We start from the raw sequence: 10,773 nt of genomic DNA on the forward strand, positions 1-10,773 counted from the left end.
GATTTATTTTAAAATGATTTATTTTATTTTAACTTTTTTATGATTTAATTATTAGCTTTTCATTAAATTCATAAACCTCCTGCAGTTTATTCACAAACACCAGTTTGGGAAACCTTGCCGTAATATAATGTTTAATGCACTTCACGTTGTTAATTACAACAAATGGAATATATTTTCTTACTTTTTGTATTTTTATGTCAGTATGGTACAATATTATCCTATTTAAATCAATGTGATAAACGAATTAGGTCAAAAGTAATCAAAAAGTAGTCTGAATATATTACCTAAAATGTGTAATGTAATGGACTACGTTGTAAACTACAATTTTTGTCACATAATTTAGAATCAGTAACGGATTACAATTTGTAAGTGATCTACCAGCTCTGAATGTAGACAAATATACAAATATAGACAATAAAGTTGCTTAATGTTTGTAGATGTTTTGTAATTTGTATTGTATTTGTATTTGTAAATAATGTTTTTAGTAAATCATAATTTCCTCATGCTTCAACACTGCCTGTATTTAATATCATATAAATTAGTATTTAGTTATGGTGATTATTTTGAGGTGTTTACATGAGCCAAAATACTGTTTTATACAAGCATGCCAGCAGTTTTATTCTGACTTACAGAAATTGTAGAATTCTTATAGAATTCTGACTTATCGGACAGTTGGCTCAAGGTAGTTATGACAAACTGTTTTACATGATGCTTTCATAATCAAAATATGACCATATAAGCATGTAAACACATTCAGTGATAGGTAACTCTGGCTTTCATTCATATAAAAAATAATGAATCATACCTTTACTAGCTATAAATAAGGATATACAAGTGCATACAAGAAATAAAAGTAAGCTTTTGCTGCTTAAATGTCGAGAACGAGAACATTGCACATTTGGCACAATTATTTATTGCAGTGACATACAGTTGAAGTCAAAAGTTTGCATACACCTTGCAGAATCTGCAAAATGTTAATTATTTCACCAAAATAAAAGGGATCTTACAAAATGTATGTTATTTTTATTTAGTTGTTATTTACCTGAATAAGATATTTCACATAAAAGACGTTTATATATAGTCCACAAGAGAAAATAATAGTATGACCCCGTTCAAAAGTTTACATAAACTTGATTCTTAATACTGTGTTGTTACCTGAATGATCCACAGCTGTTTTTTTGTTTAGTGACAGTTGTTCATGAGCCCCTTGTTTGTCCCGAACAGTTAAACTGCCTGCTGTTCTTCAGGAAAATCCTTCAGGTCCCACAAATTATTTGGTTTTTCACCATTTTTGTGTATTTGAACCCTTTCCAACAGTGACTGTATGATTCTGAGATCCATCTTTTCACACTGAGGACAACTGAGGGACTCATATGCAACTATTACAGAAGGTTCAAATGCTCACTGATGCTTCAGAAGAAAAAACAAAGCATTAGGAGCCAGGAGTGTAAGCTTTTGAACAGAACGAGGATGTGTCCTTTTTTTATTGCCTAAATATTATACTTTTTTTTATTTAGTACTGCCCTTCAGAAGCTACAGAAGATACTTACATGTTTCCCAGAAGACAAAATAAGTGAAATTTACCCTGATCTTCAAATTCCAAAAGTTTTCACCCCCCGGCTCTTTATGCAATGCTTTTTCTTCTGAAGCATCAGTGAGTGCTTGAAGAAGACCAAATGTGCAATCACAGACGTAAGTTCACACAGTTACTGATTTAGATGTTTTTCATGTTTATTTGTATTCAAAATGATCATTTGTTCAATAAAAATCTACAAAGTGCTGAAATATGTATGTGCAACACAACAGTTTTCTCAACAATGCTCTAAGCTATGCAAAACGGAGCATGAAAATTTACAAAATAAGCAAGTTTGTACAAATACAATCAAAACCACTTGATGAAAGTTACAGAAAAAGATTTAAAACTCATCGCTTCTCCATGTTATTCTGAGAGTAAAAGTTACAATGTTGTGGTGGGGGGAGGAGCACAGGAACACCTGTTCCCTCTTCAAATCCTAATGAGGGCAACTGGCTCAGTGGGGTTTATTGGCTGCTGGTACGGCTACATGTCCAAGTGGTGGCGAACCATAGATTTAGACTGAAGCATGAGACTGTTGCATTTCCCCAGTGGCACGAGGTTGACGGCTGTGCTGTGCTGCTGTTGTATTATAGGCAAATATGTAGGAGAGAAAGGCAGACCAGCAGACAGCAGCCCGAGTGCATGAGGCACTGGTTGTTGGTAGTGCTCTCCAGGAATGAATGGAAGAACAGCAGAGGAGTGTAGTCTGGGGTGGGAATGAAGGTGAACAGAGTCTGATGAGGAAGGAATGGTGTTGTTTTCCCTAAAAGGGGATTGGGATTTAGAATTAGAGCTTTTCTCCTGGTCCATCACCAATTCTTTCCGTTGTTTAGTGGCGGGACGATGCACTTGGCTTTCTTCTTTGGAAAGGGGAGCGAAGCGTTGACCTTTTCTAAATTTGGCACGCCTGTTTTTGAACCAAACCTGAGGAAAACATGTTTTGTTAATTAAGAGCACAGTTAAGCTGCTACATTCTAAATGTAGTTTCATATTTAAAAGTATTTTGCTTGTTGGACACTGCAGGTGTTACTGTGGCCCTCACCTGGATACGGGCTTCTGGGAGGTTGATGCAGACCGCTAGTCTTTCTCTCATGCCAACATCTGGATACTGGGTTTGTTGAAAAGCCTTTTCAAGTGCTTGTAACTGGGACACACTGAAGGCGGTGCGACTGCGACGCTGCTTTTGCTGGTTTCCGTAGCGTGCCTCAAGAATGAGCTCTAAATGAAGGAGATATTTATTACTTGCTCAGAGTTATTATAGTTAAGTAAAACTAGAACTTAAACTAAAATTAAATCAATTAAAAAACTACAAATAAAATACTTTTATTTTAGCTACACTACCAATCAAAAGTTTTTGAACAGTAAGATTTTTTTTTTTTTTTTTTTTAAAGAAGTCTCTTCTGCTCACCAAGCATGCATTTATTTGATCCAAAATTTAAAATTAGGAAATATTTGTACTATTTAAACTATATTAACTGTTTTATATGATTTCAAAGCTGTATTTTTAGCATCATTACTCCAGTCACATGATCCTTCAGAAATCATTCTAATGTTCTAATTTGCTGGTCAAAAAACATTTATTAACATACTATTATTATGTTGAAAACAGCTGAGTAGAATTTGTTTTTAGGTTTCTTTGATGAATAGAAAGTGCAGAAGAACAGCATTTATCTGAAACAGAAATATTTTGTAACATTATAAATGTCTTTATCATCACTTTTGGTCAATTTGAAGCATCCTTGCTGAATAAAAATATTAATTTCTATCATTTCTTTAAAAAATAAATTTGAGAAATTATACTGACTCCAAGCTTCTGAATGGTATAGTGTATAATGTTACAAAAGCTGTTTATTTCAGATAAATGCTGATCTTTCTGTTCATCAAAGAATCCTGAAAAAATTTTACTCAACAGTTTTAAATATTGATAATAATAATTAATGTTTCTTGAACAGAAAATCAGCATATTAGAATGATTTCTGAAGGATCATGTGACACTGAAGACTGGAGTAATGATGCTGAAAATTTAGATTTGATCACTGGCGTAAATTACATTTTAAAATATATTCAAATAAAAACCAGTTTTTTTAAATAGTAAAAATATTTCACAATTTTTACTGTTTTTGCTACTTTGGATATATATAAAAATGAATAAAAACTATAATAACATCTAAGCAATACTAAATAAACACTGCATGATTTAAAATATGGAAATAAACGAAGTTTTACCGTTTTTAAAAATGTAAAACAAATAAACATTATTTTTAGGTCAACTATTTTGTTATTAAGCAAATAAATGCATGATATTGATGTAAAATTACATTTTAAACTGTACTTTGCTGTAATTAAACTGCGGATTCAAAGCTCTTTCAAAGGTGGGCCCAGTTTAGACCTCACTGCAATTTTTTTTTTTTAAGTAAAATGATTCACAATAGTCACAAATAATAAAGTATTATGTTTTTTTAATGGTGAAACCCAATGCTAAATCTTTCGTGAACGTATGTTTCTAAACTTATTAGACATAGATTGCCTACACGGTTTCCAAGTATTCGAAACCTACGCGTAGCATATAATATGAACCTTAACGTAACATTCAAATTTAGAATTTAGAATTTTATAAATGCTGCATTTACTTTGTACTTGATTCATATTTTGAGCCTCAAAAGTCGAGCGGCATCTCACCTGCCAATCGCTCCGCCACGGTCAAAGTCTGCATAGACGCCGGACTGGACGCTGAATGAAGCTGATACTGCTGCGCCATCTGCTGGTGAGCTTCGTGAAATAACGAGTTAACGCGTTGCAATGGAAAAGGCCCCTGGCCGTTTCTTGGCCCACAGAAATATACAGAATTCATTCTGCTGGCTGAGAGAATAAAACATATAAGTATCACTTCAAATAAAATAATTAATTGAATGTTTAATTAAACATTTTCTATAAATAAAAACACAGGTAAAAACTTACTTACAACCTCCGGTGAAGTGTGGAACGATGATCAGTTGCAAAAAACGGACATTTATGCAGAAAAATGAGGTAAAGTATTTGTAACTGCTGTTTTTTTACTCATATGATTCTAAAATCCCCAAAAACGTTTCAGAGAAGCTGCTAAAATCCTCACACGTATTACAATAAAGTTTCTTTAGGTAAGGCAGACCAGTAATGCTCCACGTTGACTGTGCTTTAGGTGCTCTCCAGCTCAGTTTCCACTATTTAAGAGGCATTAACTTCAGCTTCCTTCAACCATTAGCCAATAGAAAGAAAGGTATTAGCCTGGATTAAGTGGGATGAGGGAGAGAAAGGGGGGTTTGGGGGCTCAAGTTTTTGAAACTATTGAACTTGGGAGATTTAGGCAAAGCATCTCCCTTCAATGAGCGGGCATTGCGCTCCCCCCCTTTAAAACAATTAAAACAATGTGGCCGGCTAATCTCTGGGGTTGGGCAGATTAAAATAACAGCCTTTGATTGTCCGTTGTTCTCTTCCTTCTTTCTCCACCGTTCCCCAGCTTTTGTTAGTATTAACTCCAAGGGGGGGTGTTTGCTTGGCTGGTTTGTTTTGCTAACTGGACCCATATTTTGCCCAGAAAATGTCAACTTGAGAAAGCTCTCTGGAAGTGGCCTATTAGGGTAATTTCTTAGGGCTAAATGTAGCAGAAATCTCTCCTTCTGATCAAATCCTCTTTTGGAAAAAGAAGGATTTAAGCTATTAGCATCTGAAGATAAATACAATACTCAATAAAATGAAAGACGCATTGGATAAACAAAGCAAACTGTAGATGGTGGTGTCAAAACCGGTTGTAAATATGCAATGGGACAGTTATGAAGCAAAGCGAATGTCGCTCCTTGTCATTATCCCATCATCCGTCTCTCAACACCCTCTCTCAATGAGCTCAAGCAGCAGTTTAGCTCCAGCTGAAACCTCAGTCACCTCAGATCAGATCATCCTCAGTAAAACTGCAGCCGAGCGGCTGGGAGCGGCTCAGGAGGTTCAGAGATGTAAATTCCGCTAAATCCTGACACTGTGCAGCTCAGGGCCAGGAAGGCGAGGCATGTGGAGAGCTAGATTATGTTTCCCACGAGTATCAGGGCAGTTGCACACTCCTCGGTGTGTGTGCGTGTTTGTGTGTCCCAGAGGGCAACACAGGAACCAAGACAGCAGGCAGGCAGGCAGGCACAGGAGCTGGGCTATACTGGCATGAGACTGGCACACAAACACAGCCTTCACCTCACATTTGGCTCAATTTTTCTGCTGGAAAGGTTTGTTTGTTTGTATTCAGACAGTCATGGAATTCTGGTCTTTATTAGAAAAACAGACCAGCACAATAAGATCTCTTTGTATCTTTACACAAGTCTTTCACTATGTAGATAATTATGGGAATGTTAATGAAATGCAAGTGCAGCTTGATGAACACTTTGATTATTCCTTTAATTCTAGTTTTGTCTGTTTAACAGGTTTCATAGTAACTAAAAAATGCATAAAATGTTATTTAAAGAAATTAATACTTTTACTCAGCAAGGACACTTTAAATTGATAAATACAGATGTGCTTTTACACTTCGATTTCAAAGAAAAGATTCCAAAGACTATTTTTTTTTTTTTTTTTACAAAATTATGAATATTAATATAAGGAAAATGATTAACACATATTGTACTGATATTTTACAGTACTGATTTTACTGTTTTCTGTTCAAATAAAGCCTTTGTGAGCTTAAGGGACATTAAAAATCTTAAACCCATCAAAAATTTGGTATAACTTGAAGAAACTGTGACAGAAATATTCCTTTTTTTAAGGAATATTTTCCAGAAAAATGGAATTTGGTAAAAAATAAATAAATAAATAAATAACCAGATTTTACAGAGCCCTATAAAACAGGGAGGAAAATGGAATTTGGAAAAAAAAAAAAAAAAGTAAAATGGAATTTGGTTAAAAAAAATGGAATTTGGTAAAAAAAAAAATAATAATAATAATAATAATAATAATAATAATAATAATAATAAATAAATAAATAAAATAGAATTTGGCAAAAAAAAAAAAAAAAAAAAAAAAAAAAAAACTGATTTCATAGTGCCCCATAAAAAGACAGGGGGGAAAACAGATTCTGGTAAAAAATAAAATAAAATAGAATTAGGTAAAAATAAATAAATAAATACATAGATTTCATATGGCCCTATAAAACAGGAGGGAAAAAACAGAATTAGGTAAAAATAAATAAATAAACAGATTTCATAGGGCCCTATAAAACGGAGGGAAAAAATGGAATCTAGTAAAAAATAAAAAAATAAAAAAAATAAAGGAATTAGATAAAATAAATAAATAAACAGGTTTCATAGGGCCCTATAAAATGGGGTAAAAAAATTTAATTCTGTCAAAAATTAAAATGGAATTTGGTAAATAAATAAATAAATAAATAAACTAATTTCATAGGGCCCTATTGATGTTTAGCATTTTACTTTTATTACAGTTAAATGTGGGAACTTTTGTATTTTTGTACTTCAACATGTTTTGAGCCAGACAAAGTTTTGATACTGTTCCAATACTTGAACTTAAATATATCTTTAACTTGAATATATACAACTATAAATACATATCTCAGTACTTTTAACACCTCCATCAGTCTCCAAATGATTCCAATTTGTGCAGAAAAAAAGTGAAAGCGTTTTCTGATGGAAGCCAAAAAGTGTTTAAAAATAACTATTTGTTAGTGGAAGAGAGCCAGCTGTAAAAAGCTTATAAAGCTTGGAGATTTTATGTTTACATCAGTGTAAGTCTTTTTGGTTTCTGTCAAATGGCAACAGCTCATCTAGAGCAACACTTTCCACATTTCTGACATTTTCACACCTGACTGACCTTTCAAACCATCATGGAATTGTGCTGAACTTTTTCTCCCTGTGTTCAAGGCTCTGCTTTTTTCTCTCTTTGCGATGTTCTTGCCTGTCAAGCTATATTAGTGTCCGCTCAAAATAAGTCATTTAGAAGAACCTTAGCTGAGCAGCCTCTGAACCCCATTAAAAGCTTGGAGCTCAGAGCCCAGAAGCCTTTGTCTCTTCAGCCTGCGGGATTAGTGGAGATTTGCTGCTAAGAAAAAAAAGTAGTTATTTCATGGCACTTTCATGATGAAACCTGGCCAAAGCTGTGTTGGCTGGGAGGATTAGAGCCACACAAAGACGCTGGTTGTGTGTGACCCCCTCCCCGAAAACCACCGCCCCGGTGCAGTGCCCCCTCCAAACCCCAAACACACACCATCCCCACCTCATAACTCCGGCTCAGGCCGTAATGAGAGCTGCGTTTTCATCTCCAGCCCACTAAAATTGCGTTTCGGCTTTACCCCGACCCACTCGACGGCTTTAAAGAAACCACAAAGTGGTGGATGCATCTGGAATTTTCTCGTTCAGATGTTTATTTACATGGGTGTAATTGGATGCAAACCCATTAATTTGTCTTAGTGCCCAGCTATAGTCCAGCTTTGGAGGTTTAGACCCTGTCTGCAGAGTTTAAGGGGTTTAGAGGATGTGTGCTGGTGGATCCACTTACAAAGACATAGATTAGCAGCATTAAAAACACAGGCCAAACTAGAGTAAACTCATTACAGAGTTTCAAACCTATAAAATAGCCTCAGATTTTGCCTTGTATCAAAAAGAAAGAACTGGTATAGCATCTAGTACACAAATTATCTAGAACAGAAATGGGCCTTTCATCTTGAACTCTTTTTACCCACGTTTAACCCACTTAGATCAAAGTTTCACACTTTTGAAAAGAGTTAACAGCTTATTTAAAGAGTTAAAGGAGAAGTCCACTTTCAAAACAAAGATTCACATGTAATGTACTCACCCCCTTGTCATCCAAGATGTTCATGTCTTTCTTGCATCAGTCGTAAAGAATTATTTTTTTTGAGGAAAACATTTCTGCATTTTTCTCCATATAATGGACTGATATGGTGCCCCAATTTTGAACTTCCAAAATGCAGTTTAAATGCAGCTTCAAACGATCACAAATGCGCTTGTAAACGATCCCAGCCGAGAAAGAAGGGTCTTATCTAGCGTAACGATTTTAATTTTCATTAAAAAAATACAATTTAACCCTTTAACTGTCACCGCCTAAGTTTACTTCACCATATTACAGATAAATCCTAATCTAATCATGACAAACTATACATAAGGTCAAATACTCCTAAATAGATATTTACCATATGTTTGTGTTACAATTTATGTAGGAAAAGTAATAGACTAATATATGTCAAGAGTGCAACTTAAAAAAATCTGTCACCTTTGTCGCAAAAGACTTTCTTCGTTGCCTTTTTCCCTATCACGTTTTTAGAAATCATAAGAAATTATATATCAGTTCAAAACTTAAAATCTCAAAATTCATCCTTTGAAAGGCATTTTAAAATCAGACATTGTATTACCATGGAAAATGTACATTTAAATCATATTACAAAATGTTTTCATTCATGAATTATAAATATTTTAGTCTTGATAGTGCATTTTTATATCTGTGTTCAAAAATGGAAGTGACAGTTAAAGGGTTGAATACTTTTTAATCTCAAATGCTCGTCTTGCCTTTCTCTCCCTGAACTCTGTGTATTCTGACTCAAGACAGTTAGGGTATGTCGAAAAACTCTGTATTTTCTCCCTCAACCTCAAAAATAATTTCGAAATCATCCTACATCACTGCAGAAGTACCGACCCAGTCTTTGCAAAGTGAACATGCAAAAAAGATCAAACACCTTTAACAAAAAAGGTAGAACAGCGATATAGGACGATTTCGAAGTTGAGGGAGAACATGAGATGGGAGTTTTTCGACATACCCTAACTATCATGAACCAGAAAAAAAAAAAACAGTCCAGGTAGAGTAAGACAAGACGAGCATTTGGCATTTAAAAGTATTTAAATTGTATTTTTTTTATTAAAATAACCAATCGTTTCGCTAGATAAGACTTTTCTTTCTCAGCTGGGATCGTTTACAACCGCATTTGGGATCGTTTGAAGCCGCATTTAAACTGCATTTTGGAAGTTCAAACTCAGGGCAGCATATCAGTCCATTATATGGAGAAAAATGCTGAAATGTTTTCCTCAAAAAACATAATTTCTTTACAACTGAAGAAAGAGACATGAACATCTTGGATGACAAGGGGGTGAGTAAATTATTTGTCATTTTTTGTTCGGGAAGTGAACTTCTCATTTAAAGCAACATTGCAATGCTACAGGTTAATCTGTGCAGTATAAGAGGATGTTCACACAGAGTGCGTTTTTACATTCCACTGCACTGATTTTACATTGTTTTTCTATATAAACATGCACTAGATGGATGTGTTCGACCATCTTATGAATGACGTGGGATTCTAAAACACACTGTAAAAATTTAATTAAGTTCAACTTTTAAAAAGCCCTTTTTCCCCCATTAACCTGCGTCTCATGTTTTTTTTCAAAAAAGGTCATACCATTCTAAAACCTTCGCATTAACGGGATAGCTCACCCCAAAATGAAAATTCTATCATTAATTACTTACTCATGTCCTCATGTCGTTTCAAACCCATAAGACCTTCATTGATTGACATGGAAGAGAAGAAATTGTTGAATAAAATCATTATTTTTGTTTTATTTGAGCACAAAAAGTATTCTCGTATCTTCATAAAATTAAGGTTGCACCACTGATGTCACTATTTTGGACTATTTTAACGTCCTTACTACCTTTCTGGGCCTTGAACGTGGTAGTTATGTTGTTGTCTATGCAGGGTCAGAAAGCTCTCAGATTTCATCAAAAATATCTTAATTTGTGTTCTGAAAATGAATAAAGGTCTTACGGGTTTGGAACGACATGAGGGTGAGTAATTAATGACAGAATTTTCATTTTTGGGTGAACTATCCCTTTAAGTTAAAATAAGCTCAAGTTTGGAGTGATAGAACTCAATTTTGAGTTTGAGGAAACTTTTGCTCTTTTGTGCTGCAGAACGGCTTTTACGAGGAGAACTGGACCTTTTATCTCGATGGACTTTCTAAAGCTGCAGCTAACTGAAAGCGTTTTAATATGATTTGGATTGATTTAAAACTACAGGGGGGCTCTAGAGAAGGACAGAGGGGGTTCATTTAGCCTTTTGAGAGGTTTTGTTTACAGGTCCTGTTTAACAGATGTTGGAGTGAGGAGCAGAATGCTCTGCCTTTCTTTAATTACTTATCAATAGTGGAAATTTGTATTGACAAGCGCCTGTC

At 34.6% G+C, this 10,773-nt stretch overlaps 1 protein-coding gene across 2 annotated transcripts; it reads right to left on the bottom strand.

Moving 5' to 3' along the window:
* Nucleotides 1-1,757: 1,757 nt before the first annotated feature.
* On the bottom strand, nucleotides 1,758-4,732 carry zgc:101100 (uncharacterized protein LOC445169 homolog). Of its 2 annotated transcripts, none has more exons than XM_051117971.1 (4): nucleotides 4,539-4,732; nucleotides 4,256-4,435; nucleotides 2,619-2,794; nucleotides 1,758-2,500 (listed from the first exon to the last, which is right to left on the bottom strand). In XM_051117971.1, the coding sequence occupies exons 2-4, from the start codon at nucleotides 4,425-4,427 to the stop codon at nucleotides 2,060-2,062; spliced, it is 789 nt and encodes a 262-aa protein (XP_050973928.1). In that variant the 5' UTR covers nucleotides 4,428-4,435; nucleotides 4,539-4,732; the 3' UTR covers nucleotides 1,758-2,059. The 2 variants fall into 2 exon arrangements, with proteins under 2 accessions (XP_050973928.1, XP_050973927.1); XM_051117970.1 differs by having other exon boundaries at nucleotides 4,535-4,732.
* Between the last annotated feature and the right edge of the window lie 6,041 nt (nucleotides 4,733-10,773).

The sequence above is a fragment of the Labeo rohita genome, chromosome 8, assembly GCF_022985175.1.
Source record: "Labeo rohita strain BAU-BD-2019 chromosome 8, IGBB_LRoh.1.0, whole genome shotgun sequence".
Lineage (NCBI taxonomy): Eukaryota > Metazoa > Chordata > Actinopteri > Cypriniformes > Cyprinidae > Labeo > Labeo rohita.

Excerpts from the sequence above, each read along its gene's own strand:
- zgc:101100 (XM_051117971.1), bottom strand. The coding sequence starts at position 4,427 with ATGAATTCTGTATATTTCTGTGGGCCAAGAAACGGCCAGGGGCCTTTT. Across the intron at positions 2,795-4,255 it reads CGTGGCGGAGCGATTGGCAG|AGCTCATTCTTGAGGCACGC; the intron begins GTGAGATGCCGC and ends TCCTTCATTTAG. Across the intron at positions 2,501-2,618 it reads TCCCAGAAGCCCGTATCCAG|GTTTGGTTCAAAAACAGGCG; the intron begins GTGAGGGCCACA and ends TGTTTTCCTCAG.